This window comes from Triticum aestivum, chromosome 6D (assembly GCF_018294505.1).
Source record: "Triticum aestivum cultivar Chinese Spring chromosome 6D, IWGSC CS RefSeq v2.1, whole genome shotgun sequence".
NCBI classification, from domain to species: domain Eukaryota; kingdom Viridiplantae; phylum Streptophyta; class Magnoliopsida; order Poales; family Poaceae; genus Triticum; species Triticum aestivum.
Genome location: NC_057811.1, coordinates 478,913,358 through 478,927,882, shown reverse-complemented (window position 1 = coordinate 478,927,882; position 14,525 = coordinate 478,913,358). Strand labels below are relative to the sequence as shown.

Below are 14,525 nucleotides of genomic sequence, written 5' to 3'. Positions count from 1 at the left end.
AGAGGCAATAATAAAGTTGTTATTTATATTTCCTTATATCATGATAAATGTTTATTATTAATTCTAGAATTGTATTAGCCGGAAAATTGATAAATGTGTGGATACATAGACAAAACATAGTGTCCCTAGTAAGCTCTACTAGACTAGCTCGTTAATCAAAGATGGTTAAGTTTCCTAACCATAGACATGTGTTGTCATTTGATGAACGGGATCACATCATTAGGAGAATGATGTGATGGACAAGACTCATCCATTAGCTTAGCACGATGATCGTTAAGTTTTATTACTATTGCTTTCTTCATGACTTATACATATTCCTTTGACTATGAGATTATGCAACTCCCGGATACCGGAGGAATACCTTGTGTGCTATCAAATGTAACAACGTAACTGGGTGATTATAAAGATGCTCTACAGGTATCTCCGAAGGTGTTTGTTGGGTTGGCATAGATTGAGATTAGGATTTGTCACTCCGAGTATCGGAGAGGTATCTCTGGGCCCTCTCGGTAATGCACATCATAATAAGCCTTGCAAGCAAAGTGACTAATGAGTTAGTTGCGGGATGATGTATTACAGAATGAGTAAAGAGACTTGCCGGTAACGAGATTGAACTAGGTATGAAGATACCGATGATCGAATCGCGGGCAAGTAACATACCGATGACAAAGGGAATAACGTATGTTGTCATAATGGTTCGACCGATAAAGATCTTCGTAGAATATGTGGGAGCCAATATGAGCATCCAGGTTCCGCTATTGGTTATTGACCGGAGAGGAGTCTCGGTCATGTCTACATAGTTCTCGAACCCGTAGGGTCCGCATGCTTAACGTTCGATGACGATTTGTATTATATGAGTTATGTGATTTGGTGACCAAATATTGTTCGGAGTCCCGGATGAGATCACGTACATGACGAGGAGTCTCGAAATGATCGAGAGATAAAGATTCATATATAGGACGATGATATTCAGACACCGGAAGTGTTCCAGGGGTACCGGGTACATATCGGGTCACCGGAAGGGGTTCCAGCCCCCCCCCCCCCCCCAGCAAAGATATGGGCCTATTGGGCCAAGAGGGGAAACACAGTATCCAGCATGGGCTGCTGTGCCGCCCATGTAGGCCGAATAGGAAGGGGAAGGAAAGGGGGTAAGAGAGAAAGGAAGGGGAGGGATTCTGCCAGGGCCGGTCCTGAGAATTCAGGAGCCCGGGGCGAAACAATAATCCGGGGCCCCTCGGGGCCCTTAGTATAAATGTTTAATAGTAATTAACATATGTTGATATAAAATTGTATTAAAGAAAACAATCAAGTCCATCCAAAATCAGTGTGCGTATAGAATAAAATATTACATAATACCTTCAAAATTCCTTTTAATGTTCCGAGATGTAAAATCGCTAATGATAGTATCAATATCAATTTATCAAGCAATTCTTTCTGGATAGTTTCTGCCTAAGCCTGACATGATGGTTCTGAAATTAAAAGGAACAATTATAGCTTTTAAAATTAGGGCAAAGCTATGTTAGATACAAGATCAATTATAGAAATCTAGGGCATAGTATAGTACCTTCTCTCTAATTTAATGTGGCTACAATTTTATTCTGTGCGTTGGGTGCAATGATTCGAGTGCGAGCGCCGACAATGCGAGTATGCCACAATTCCCTTCCTTGTTCGGTCAATCGAGATTCGAGAATTTAGGATTAGAAAAGAAACATGGAGAATAAAAAAACAGTACAGGCGAAGGCATAAGGCGTTGGGCGCGACTGCGCAAGGAGATGTGCTCGTACCTGTCGCAGCGGCGTAGCGCTGTGTGCCCGCATCGCCGCCGTTCCACATGATGGGAAGACCAGGAGAGTCGAACCAGGGGTCGAGTCGTTGAAGACGACGAACACTCGAACAGGTAAACGAAAAGAAGAAAGGGACGAGAGTCAAGTAACGATCAGAATCAAGGTTAGGGTCTGATCGATCCCGTGATCCGAAAAACAAGAAAACGAGCGATATTTTTTAGACACAGAAACGAATGATTTGGTTTCCAGTTTCCACGTTCGTCTCTGCCTACATGCGAACATGGGCCACTACGCAAGCCTGGATATAAAAAAATCGTTCTAGACATGGGCCCTAATACTACACATGCATACCTGAGCCCCCCCCCCCCCCGACTTTTGGGGGCCCGGGGCGGCCGCCCCGTTCGTCCTGCCCCAGGGCCGGCCCTGGATTCTGCCTCCCCCTTCCTTCTCTCCCCCTCCTCCTTCCTTCTCCCTCCGGAAAACATGGTAGGGGGGGGGGGCGAATTGGACTAGGCCCCCAAGCAGGATTCCTCCTACTTGGGGCGCCCTAGGGATGTTCCCCTCCCCCTCCCACCTATATATACGTGAGGAGGGGGCATCTAGAACACACACCAACAATTGTTAGCCGTGTGCAGCGCCCCCCTCAACAGTTTACGCCTCTGGTCACATTCTCGTAGTGCTTAGGCGAAGCCTTGCACCGATCAATTCACCATCACCGTCACCACGCCGTCGTGCTGACAGAACTCTACCTCGTCACTTTGATGGATCAAGAGTTCCAGGGACATCATCGAGCTGAACGTGTGCAGAACTCGGAGGTGCCGTACTTTTGGTGCTTGATCGGTCGGAACAAGAAGAAGTTCGACTACATCAACCGCGTTGTCAAACGCTTCCCTTTCGGTCTACGAGGGTACGTGGACACACTCTCCCCTTCTCGTTGCTATGCATCTTCTAGATAGATCTTGCGTGAGAGTAGGAATTTTTTTGAAATTGCATGCTACGTTTCCCAACAGAGCCGCGTGCCAACGTTCCAACTGCCTTCAGCGCGACCGCCCGCCGCCTGCCCAACTCCGTCGTGGCCGCCTACCCGACGGCTTCCGGCCCCACCGCGACTCCGCCCCCCGTTCCCCGCCGCTTCCCTCGCCGTAGTACCACGGGCCGCCGCCCGCAGCCATCAATTCCTTTTTGCCCGCCGCTTCAAATCGAAGCTTCTCCGGCGGTCCAGCTGGCGTAATGCCTTCCACGACGAAGTTGTGGATGGGCTAGGCTTCTTCATAGCCAAGAACCCTCCCCCCCGGCCGGAAATAGGGGGAGGCGCACCTTGCCGCACGCCCCGAAGGCCACTCGCCTCGACTTTTTTTCTGGCCGCGTGAAACCGTCTGCCCGCATCGCCGAGCTCCCATCGTCTTCTCTGCCGAGTTGCGGTCGTCCGCAGGTGTTCTGCAGCCGCTCTTCCTTCTCTCTCCATCTTGAATCGCCTCCGCCGCCTCGATTTGTCACTCCTCCGCCCCTCCAACGCTCCTCCACCGCCCCTCGTCCTCCCTCCGCCTCGAATCGCGTCGCGCCGCCGCCGACCCCATGGTCATTGAACTAACTTTACATCTCCATTTGCATCATCTATTGGATTTGCTCTTTTACATCTCCAATATACATCTTCTGTTGGAGTTGCCTCTTTTTTGAAGATGTAAAAGACATTTTTTGGAGATATAATTTTTTATAACTCCTATTTTACATATTCTATTGGAGATGCTCTTAGGAAAAGCCTTAGGTCCCGCTTGGGAAATCAAATTTATTTTCCACCTATATTAAAATGGGCAACCGTAAACCAAGCGGAAATAACAGAAGGTGTGTTTTATTTTTCCAGGTGGAAGACACTAAACACCCTCTAAACAATTAACCAAGTGGTTGTTTCCACGAAGCATGTACTCCCTTCGATCCATATTAATTGCCATATTTAATTGTTGATGATATTCCTAAGACTACCACAATGGGAGTAACATAGGTAGTAACATCACACATATCTAGGTTAAATAGATGATGTGACATGCAATAAATGAAGAAAGAGATGAAAGTGATAACTTAGCTAGTTACTACTAGTATGAGTAACATCACACATATCAAGGCAAGATGTGTCTATAGCCTAATAAATGAAGTGTTGCATGTTACCACACATATGTTACTCCCCACTATAGAGGTAGTAACATAGACTAGTAACATGGGCATGCTACTAGTCTATGTTACTACCCATTATGGCTAGTCTAAGGCTGGTCGTAATGGGAGTATCGTAGGTAGTATCATGCATGCCAACTAAGCAAATTTGTTGATGTGACATAGAATTAAATGAAGAAAGAGAGTGTTGAGTATCATATCATGATACCGTATCATATTAAATGGTGTGCTACTTTGTGTCATGCATGACAATAAATGGAGTCATCCATGATACTCCCGCCGTTTCAGTTTACAAGTCCTACGCGTATACCTAGGTTGGCAATTTTATCACCCTAAAATAAACTATATAACATAAAAATTATACCTTTTGAAAATAGAACATCTGAAGTTTATATTGGTATATTTTTTGTAATATATGACTTATATTAGGTTGGTCAAAATGATGACCTAGGGATACGCGCACGCCTTATAAACTGAGAGAGAGGGAGTACTAACATATGATATTATGCATTACAGATGTAGTATCATACACTAGTATCATATGTATGATACTAGTATATGATACTTGCCATTACGACCAGCCTAAAGACAACTTCTTTTGGACCAAGATACATAGTAATTTGCTCACATTAATTTTTCATTTCACTCCCAATGCACTCTCTCACATGCATGCAGCCAATGAAAAAGCACGCATGCAGTGTATTAATTCCCTGGGACCCTGGCCACGGTATCAACAACAATGACTTTCAATGCAACCAATGAAGTGGTTGCATGCATACACCTTTCCAAAGCGAGACCTTATAAAAGGGAAATACTTGTGCCAACCACAATCCAGTCATGCCCTTATGTCCATGCAAATGTCGCCGAAACACCATCTGTATTTTTTTTAATTTTTTTTTTGTAAAGTTATGTAAAGAAAAACTGCAACAAAAAAAATGAAAACGAAGGCATATCGTAGCGGATATCCGTTTGTACTCACGAGGTCACATGCTTCAAGGTGTAAAATATATCCACACACAAAAAGTTAAACAATTTTAAAAAGAAAAGGTTTTGTATAAGAGACATGCTCATGTCTTCTACATGCATGTAAACTAGGAGTACCTTGCAAAAAAGACATATGTTGTGATCTGAACAAGAAAAGAAACACAGTGTGTGCCAAAAAAATGCCTTTGAACTGAACATGCTTTTACCTGCAAAAAAACATGCTTTCTCGAAACAGGCTTTCACCCGCTTTATAAATAAAGCCATAACCGAACAGGTACACGGCCGAACGATACAAGGTGGTGAAGTGGCCCTCTTACAAAGCCGATCCTATGGTAACCGGCAACGAAGCCAAAAAAACTACAGGAAGAACTGAGCACAACATCACACTACACCCTAGCACACCTAAACTCCACGACAACACCCTCAAGAGGAAAAACGACGCCAAGCGTCACCACTGCCGCATCCACAACGAACAGAGTTTTAACCCGGAGCCCTGACACGGAGAGAAGAACCACGACAACATCTTCGGGAAGATAGCGGCACCTGCAAGCGTCGGCGTCGAGGTGTAGAGCTTTCGCTCGCCAACTCACCCATGCCACCACAAGCTGTCCAGGACTAGCACGGCGAGGTCAGATCCCCAGATCCAGATCGGAGCGCCGCCACTGAGAAGACAGAGAAGGCGCCGGAGCCACCCGCCTCACCCGTTCTATCGCCCACACGACCAAGACAGAGAGTCACCACCACCACGAGGTTGCCCGCCAGTGAGCCAACCACGTGGACCGCCATCCGGGGCCGCCACCCCAGCATCCATGTCCAAGCCATCATCAGCCGCCTACATCATGATGTACCCACCACGGTAGGAGGGGTAAAAAGGGTCTCCTTTCATCCCTAGCCCGGCCTCAGCCGCGACACAGTAAGGGCGTTGACACCTGTGTCTCCAGCCAGCCCCGGTGGAATGGGGGAGGCACAGCTCCGTGACTACCGACGGCCGCCGGCGAACATGTGCGCACGACGCCATATCCATGACTCCGACTCCGATCTGCCCGGCGAACACCCGCCGTACCCACAAGGAGAAGCACCGCGACTCCCGCGGGCAGATCACACCACATCCATCGCACCGCTAACGGTCTGGGCGCCGACCGCACGCCGCACGGCGAGAGCTGATTCGAAACTGATCGCGCGCCGGACGCGGAGTGCTGGCAGCGCCCGGCCGGCCGGCCTGCTGTCGCCGTAGCCGTACGAACCACCGACCCTGCATTAAATAGCCGGTGAAACGGCTTCGATCCGACCCGTCGAACCCACCAACTTAATTCGCCACTCCTACCTTCGTTTCACCTGCAGGCTAGCTAGCCAGTACTCTGTCTTTTTTTTTCCTTTTTTTTTTGCGAGAAGCCAGTGCTCTCTATGAGAGCAGAAACACGCATGGTAGAGTAACCTCAGAGTGCATTTTATTTTCAGTAAAAACAGCACGAAATTAAAAAGCCACGAGAGTTGGTGCGAGGGCAGAACATGCATGCATGCATGCATGCGTGAGGCGCGGTTGGTGTCTGAATACATGGGCCACATACGTGCACCCCATAGATCTGACTGCCACTGCCATCACTATCACATACGCACGTCGACGCAAACATAAAAAACACATACGTACGTATTTATACAGCCTAGACATGTGTCGTTTACGTACGTACGTATATACCGGCCGGGAAGATGTGGACAAAATTATAGTTGGCGCGCAATTATTAGCTAAGTTCCCAGTATTTCGGGACGCCAGAAAATAGCTAGACATATGACCAAGTACGTAACGTCAGTGACCAATATAAGCATGTCTTCTACTTCTATATATGAACTTCCAATTAAGTAGGTGCGTGCCACGGGTAACATCCCTCTCATCGGCGCATGATGCTCCATTAGTTAGACAGTGACGCCCTATCAACCTCATCATCGATCGATCCAACGACGACAGCTGCTCCTGCTCATTCGTATATGCTGCGCGGCAACATCGTATTCGGCCGCCAAAAGGGAAGAAGACTTGAATGATCGCGGCAATTTGATAGCTGCGTATGTACGTAATTAGCATTAAGGACCGAAACCTCGTAAACCATGCGTCGTTTTCGTTATAGGTAGGAGTGGTCTATATACCTTAGCAGCCCATGCAGCGACGTCGACATCCTACTCCGATCCTATACCTGGGAATGTTCAGAGAAATGTGCCAACGCACCTCATTTCCGAGACTTTGAGAAAATGTGACGCAAACGTAGTACTGAAGTTCGAACTCAGAGGGAGGAGCCGACAGTTGAGGAGCACACGCGTACGTGCTCCGTGCAGCCGTAAGGCAAATGCATATTTCAATGAGCTGCAGATACACAAAAGAACATCTCACCGGCAGTGGCAGGCAGTCACTACTCACTACAAGGATATCTCGCCGGCAGTCACTAGAGCGGCAATGGTAACTCGCCGTGGTAACTAGCATACAGTGATCCCTGTACTTGGCCAGCAGGAAGAAGCCAAGTCGGAATCCATGTACTTGACCTGCTGCTTCGGCTCCAGTCCATCTCATCTTATGTCAGAGTTAATTTTGTGTTTCATCCTCCATGGTGTCTCGCCGGGGAGGGAACACCGGAATTCAATGGCCTCCAGAAGAGGGTGAGTGAACCAACCATGGATCCACCCATCCATCCATCCAGCGGCCGCTTATTAACTTCACCAGCCAGGTCACACGTCCGTAATGGTAGAGTACTCCTCTGTCGACGGAGCCCCGCCGGCCCACCCTGTAATACCCGGGCATGTGCACCTGCTAGCTCGAAGCTTCATCTGTCTATTTAAACTGTTTGTAGCTTGGCAGGTTTAATTTCACCCCCATGCCTGCCTGCCTAGATTTAACTGCTGCTGCTGCTCAGACACGCGTACCTGAATTTATCAATAGATGCTATAATAAACTCTTTGTAGCTTGGCAAATGATTTCACCAATGCCTGGCTGCATGCCTAGATTTAACTGCTGCTCAGAGACACACGTACCTGAATTCTGGAGTAAATGCCGCGCGGCTGAGGGTTGGGGGTGGATTGGGCCCCTGCCTACGGCATTGTACCACTGCAATGCAGTACTGCTTGGGCACAGATCTATCCAAATTTTACATATACTATATGGATGGGGTTCCACTTCCACAGTGAAGCCTCCTGAACCATCATCCCTGGCTAAGCTAGAGCCTGGAGGAGGAGACAGGCAATTATATGATGAGGCGGTCGAATGGCCGATCGAGTCCATGGAGGTGGTTCCCAGCCTGCCGTTGGTTGATCACCATTGATGGCGCTTGCATTGTGCTGCCCATTTGGTTAAGTAACGGAGCATAACTGACAAGCTCATGGTGCACTGCAATGGCTACACAACTGGTGTAGATTAGGGCTTTACTTTTATTAGTGTGGGAAGAAAGGCATGGACAGAACAGATGTCATATCACTTGCTTGTTAGTGGCTGATTTGAACATTGTTAGGTTGGGTTGTTACTTGTTAGTACGAACCACGCTCTAGTGATCAAAGTGCATGTGGGCTGTTGCAAGCTCTGCTTCTCACTGGGAAGGTTATCGCAGCTACTACTACTGCATACAGCTCACCTGAATAACAAGTTGCCTTAGGTCACTCTAGGCGTCATTGCGTAGATGTTAGATAGATCCAACTGCCCTCTTCAATGAATAACAAGTTGCCTTAGGTCACTGTGAATGAAGAAACAACCTTATGAAATGGATCCATCTGACATCATCTTGCTCTTCAGTCGCTCGCTCCACTCCAGAGTACTCTGTCTGAAATTCATAAGCGCTTTGATTTTCTATAACTGAAACGCAGGGCCATTTCATTTCCCTTTATTTTACTGCAGCTCGACTTGATGACGAGTACTAGCTGCACTAAGATCCATCTGGTGTGCAGATATTCGGATAGATCGGAATTCATTCACCCCTACGGTACTGCAAATCGTTCCACACGTAGTTGAACAGAGCTGCGTGTGTGCTTGGTACTGAACATTGAAATATCTCCCTAGTTTTGATGAACATTGAAATATCCCCAGGGCACCCTAATAAGAAACCAATTCCAACCCTGCTTTTGGCTCATCATTCATGTGAAACAGCGTGCAAAGATCCAATGCACATCTGAAAATGCCCACACCAACCAAACCCCAAAACCGGCAGGGAATTACTGTAAACCACGGGACATAATTACCGGGAGGTTTTTTACGGTACCCTGGTACTCCTTTTTCCTAGACGAAGTACCCGTCAAATCTAACCATTGGTTCAAAGGGGTAATTTTGGATTTTGTCATTAGTAATTCCGCCGCCATCCCCGATCAGGTTCACATGAAGCCACCGTCGCCTGCACACCGGCCGCCGCCTCCGCAGCCTCTTGTCAAAACGATCAATGGAGATGGAGGCGCCGTTTGCAGCAGATCGTGCACTTGCAGTGGAGGATGTAACGCAGGCATAGATCCTTTGGGGACACCATCTCCATCACGTGGTCTCGCCCAGCACCAATGCCATGACTTCTGTCAACGACCGGGAGATAGAGTGATCTCGTTTAATTGGACACCGCGCTTGTCGTCGGCTCGTCGGCGAGGCCACATCCGTCCCCATGGCCGACCGAATTAGCTCACGAAATTAGGGTCTCAAGCGCCCAAATCGTTGATTAGTCTACAGATTACAATATTACCCTTGAACTCAAGGTACTCTGTGCCTTTTGATGATGGTACTCCCTGCCACTTCGGCTGGAGTACCCACTAGGCTGAGCCATCAGATTAGAACAAATGGACGGATCATATTTACTTCAGGGTACTGTAAAAGTGCTCATTACCGGAGAATTAAAGGTCCACGCGCAGGCACTGTGACCAGCACAGCAGTGCACCAACCGCACGTCGTACCGGGCCACGCGGAGTAAATTCCGGCGACGACGACATGATCCAAGGAAGAGGCCACTCACTAGATGCACAAGTGCTAGAAGGATAGACGATGCTCTATAAATGGTGACTGCACGCAACGTTTCAGTGCATCCACCAAGTGTACACGCATACACTAGCTACAACATCTTACTCTCAGTGGCAACTGGCAAGTGAGTGTGGAGCGATAGCAGCAATGGCAGCCTCCTCGTGGCAAGTGGCTCTTCTCGCCGTTGCGCTCTGCGTGCTCCCTGCAGCCCTGCCGGCGGCGAGCGCGGCCCGGGCCTTCTTCATCTTCGGCGACTCGCTGGTGGACAACGGCAACAACAACTACCTCCTGACGTCGGCGCGCGCCGACTCGTGGCCCTACGGCATCGACACCCCGGACCACCGCGCCACCGGGCGCTTCTCCAACGGCAAGAACGTCGTCGACCTCATCAGTTGAGTAGCGAGCTCATGCATGCATGGATACACATACACTTCACACCGTTCACCAGCCGTTTGTGCAGATTTTAAGACCAACTGATTGATTTAATTAACGATGTTGCACGCAGGCGAGCAGATAGGCTCCGTGCCGGTGCTGCCGTACCTGAGCCCGGAGCTGGACGGCCAGAACCTGCTCGTCGGCGCCAACTTCGCCTCCGCCGGCATCGGGATCCTCAACGACACCGGCATCCAGTTCGTACGTGCTTCCTTCCACCGATCCATCGTTTCATCAATGCACACTTCATTCAATAATTAACTCTACTGAACATCTAATGAATCGATGCTCCGTGCATCATCGTGCTCGTGCAGGCCAACATCATCCGGATCTCGAAGCAGCTCACCTACTTCGAGCAGTACAAGCACCGTCTCGCCAAGCTGTACGGCCCGGAGCGGGCGGCGCGGGTGGTCGGCGGCGCGCTGACGCTCATCACCCTCGGCGGCAACGACTTCGTCAACAACTACTACCTGGTGCCCTACTCGGCGCGCTCCCGGGAGTTCTCCCTGCCGGACTACATCAAGTACATTTTGTCCGAGTACAAGCAGGTTCTCCGCCGCATCCACGGCCTCGGCGCGCGCCGCATCCTCGTCACCGGCGTGGGCCCCATCGGCTGCGTGCCCGCCGAGCTCGCCATGCACAGCCTCGACGGCAGCTGCGACCCAGAGCTGCAGCGCGCGTCCGAGGCCTACAACCCGCAGATGGAGGCCATGCTGAACGAGCTCAACGCCGAGGTCGGCTCCGGCGGCGGTAATGGAGCGGTGTTCGTGGCCGTGAACACGCGGCGCATGCACGACGACTTCATCGCCGACCCCAAGGCGTACGGCTTCGTCACGGCCAAGGAGGCGTGCTGCGGCCAGGGGAGGTTCAACGGCATCGGCATCTGCACCATGGTGTCCAGCCTGTGCGCCAACCGCGACGAGTACGTGTTCTGGGACGCCTTCCACCCCACGGAGCGCGCCAACCGCCTCATCGCCCAGAACTACCTCACCGGCTCCACGGACTACATCTCCCCCATGAACCTCTCCACCATCCTCCATCTCGACCGCCACCTCCACGACTAGAAGATCGATGGTTCAGCCTCGATCATTTGCAGTTCGATTGCTTATGCTTTTTCATACCTGGCCTTCTTGATTTTGTCAAACAAAACGTTAATAATATATTCAGTAAGTACGTGTACGTTATTTCAGCTAGTGTGTCAGGTTGAGGTTCTAGCTAGTTTTGTGATACGTGCTCAGCTAGCTTAGCCAGCAGATAAATCCATGGTTACCATCGAGGTACTTGTGGTGTCATATCCGTGTACGTGTCGTGTATCTAGTACAGCCGGGTGGGTGATAATTGAATCCTGGATATGATCAAGATTCTCGATTGTTCAGTATAGCTAGTTTCATTGTCTGAATCGATTTTTGGCCCCTTGCATATCTGGCCCATGTTTTACATCTTGTTTGGTTGCCCGCGTTTTATAATTTTCGACTATATGCTTTGTTTGGTTGCACACCTTGTGTCTGATGTGATTACCTTGCACCCCGATGTGGTGAGCTTACCAGCTACCACTCAAATCAATGCTTTTACTGCATGTTACAACACAACAAAACAACAATAAAATGGACGAAAATTATGAAGTTCTTCAGCTCACTTAACCCAATCTGACATGCACCCTTGCCTTTCATGATTGCTCTTCTCTTAGAGCACGAACTTGTACTACTAATCCTCTCCCTCCTCTCTAGTCACAAATCCTCTATAGAAACTATTCTTGTAACCGTTCACCTGTTCATGGCAATGTCTGCCATGAACCATAGATTCCCGGAGTCCTCCCTAAGTACATGACATCCACTTCATCTACCAAGACAGAAGAGCAAGATTTCAAGAAGCAACATTAGCAACACATAACACAACATATGGAATAGAAGCAACATAAGGATGCGTCACTACCAGGGAAAACCCTATAGATAGACACTTAACAACAATGCTGGGTAGGAGCCCCCACTATTGTTACTTAGTAGCAACGCGGGGATTAATACCAAGCTACAAATAACAAGTAGTAGCAGCGTAGGCTTGCCAATCCTGCGCTACTACTAAGAGGGTCCAACGATACCCCGGGGCAGGACATATAGTAGCAGGGTGCTCTCTAGGACCCACGCTGCAACTATTAAAGCAGCAGAAGTGTGGGCCGTGTAACCCGCCTTGTTGCTATTTATACACTGCGCCAGGTGGTGGGCCCCACATAGCAACAGCGCGGGCCACCAGACAGGCGCTATAGGTAGCTGCCTTAGCAGTAGCACGGTCCTACACTCCGCGCTACTGCTAAGCTCCGCTTATCCTCTCTCCGTCGTCCCTTTCCTCCTCACTCTCACTTCTTCACTCTGATGTCGCTTCATCTCATGGCCGTCGTTGCCGCCCGCCATTGCCGTCGCCGTTGCCCTCGCCCACCACCACCGCAGTCGCCCCCGAGGTATCTCTCTCCATCTTCCTCCTGCCGCCCTCCTCCCTCCTCCTCCTATCTCCGGCCGCCATCGATCCTCCTCCTCCTGTCTCCTCCCTCCCTCTTCCTCCCGCCACCCTCCTATGGCCGCCTTCTTCCCTCCTCCTCCTGTCTCCTATACCTAGTAATAGAATAGAAAACTTAGAAACAGAGTAGAAAATATAAAAACTAGTATACACTAAAAATATAAAACTAGTAATAGAATGGAAAATTTTCTGTAAAAAATTTAGTAATAGAATATTAATTTTCAGTAAACAAATATAGTAATAGAATAGAAAATTTTAGGCATCGAATAAGTTTTTTGAATACAAAGATGTTTTAGGTTTTGAATAAAATATGAAAAAATTACGTATTTACATTAACCAAATACCTTTAAATATTTTAGGTATCGAATAAAATATAAAAATGTTGTTACCAATTATATTGCGAATTATCTTTATGTCTCTTTTGAAAACTGTGAGGCAACAGCGCCACAGTACTTTATTCATAATCAAAACCCCACAAATACAAAAGTTTATCAGTACTTAAAAGTAAAAACAACTAACACTATTACCTATGTACAACCATACATATTTACTTAATTATAGAGTACAAGCCATCTAGGGCAAGGAGGTAATCCAATTCAGCAAAAGAGAATTATCTTTATGTCATTATCACTTTGTCATCAAAGAATGTTATATGTGATTTGATGATCATTTTTTTCACTCGGTGGAATATGCAGGCTTTCTTGTGTTGCGTCTCCCTCTCCCGCTCGGCCCTGCCCCGCCCAACGTGATCACGTCCCTCTCCTCTCTGTTTAGTTTTAGGTTTAGTTTTTTAATATATCTGTAGATGGATGCATGTTTGTTAGATGGATGGATGCATTATTGATTGATGCACTTTTGTTTCATTTTGGAAAAAGCCAAAAAAAAATGGATGCATGGATCCATTTTGCAGGGAACAAATCCGATTGGCCTATGCTTTGCCGGCATGTTGACTCATTTTCATTCTGGCAATTTCAGGCGCTCGATATGTCCTATTTTTACCAAAGGTCATGCCAAAAAAATTCGTGAATTTTGGCATGACTTGTGCTAGAAAATAGGACATATCGAGCGCGTGGGATTTGAGGAAACGGGAATTAAACGGCATTCCGGCAAAACATAGACCATTTTTTATGTCATTACTTGATATATGTATTGCTAATTGACTGCTTCTTAGGGTTGACTTGGAGTATGTCGGGGCTCCTTGTGTGACTTTCTATCTGTTCTTGAAGGAAGGATCCTAACTGTTGTCGTGGGGGTCATTTCCTCCTCTTCTTCTCGTGATATACATTGGTAATGCATGAGAGTAGGGGGGAAGCCACCATCACTGGCAGTCGAAACATCAGTGAGGGAGTGTCCCCAATATATGGTCGAAATATCAGAGAGGAAGAATCCCGACTATTGTCATGGGGGTCACTTCCTCCTCTTCTCCTCAGTGATAGACCTTGGTAATGCACGAGGGAAGGCAGGATGATTCCATCACCGATGATCGAAATATCAGTGAGGGAGTGTCCACCATATACGGGCGATATATAAGAGAGGTGTTGGGAAACGTGGTAGAAAAAAATCATGCCTACGGTCACCCAAGATCAATATGAAGATGTATAATGGGTTGGGATCACGATCGTTACCATCACTGATTTGCAGCGGAAGAAGAACGTGTCGGTGTAGGTCATACTTGCAATCCCTCGAACCGT

General features: G+C 48.1%; 1 protein-coding gene across 1 annotated transcript; it reads left to right on the top strand.

Annotated features, from left to right (window-relative positions):
- Nucleotides 1-9,942: 9,942 nt before the first annotated feature.
- Nucleotides 9,943-11,725, top strand: LOC123146128 (GDSL esterase/lipase At5g33370). Its single transcript, XM_044565715.1, has 3 exons — nucleotides 9,943-10,285; nucleotides 10,400-10,527; nucleotides 10,641-11,725. The coding sequence occupies exons 1-3, from the start codon at nucleotides 10,042-10,044 to the stop codon at nucleotides 11,388-11,390; spliced, it is 1,122 nt and encodes a 373-aa protein (XP_044421650.1). The 5' UTR covers nucleotides 9,943-10,041; the 3' UTR covers nucleotides 11,391-11,725.
- The last annotated feature ends 2,800 nt before the right edge of the window (nucleotides 11,726-14,525 follow it).

What these genes read in the sequence shown, in the direction of transcription:
- LOC123146128 (XM_044565715.1), top strand. Translation starts at nt 10,042, where the DNA reads ATGGCAGCCTCCTCGTGGCAAGTGGCTCTTCTCGCCGTTGCGCTCTGC. An exon ending in GAACGTCGTCGACCTCATCA is followed by an intron (nt 10,286 to 10,399) that starts GTTGAGTAGCGA and finishes TGTTGCACGCAG; the next exon opens with GCGAGCAGATAGGCTCCGTG. An exon ending in ACGACACCGGCATCCAGTTC is followed by an intron (nt 10,528 to 10,640) that starts GTACGTGCTTCC and finishes GTGCTCGTGCAG; the next exon opens with GCCAACATCATCCGGATCTC.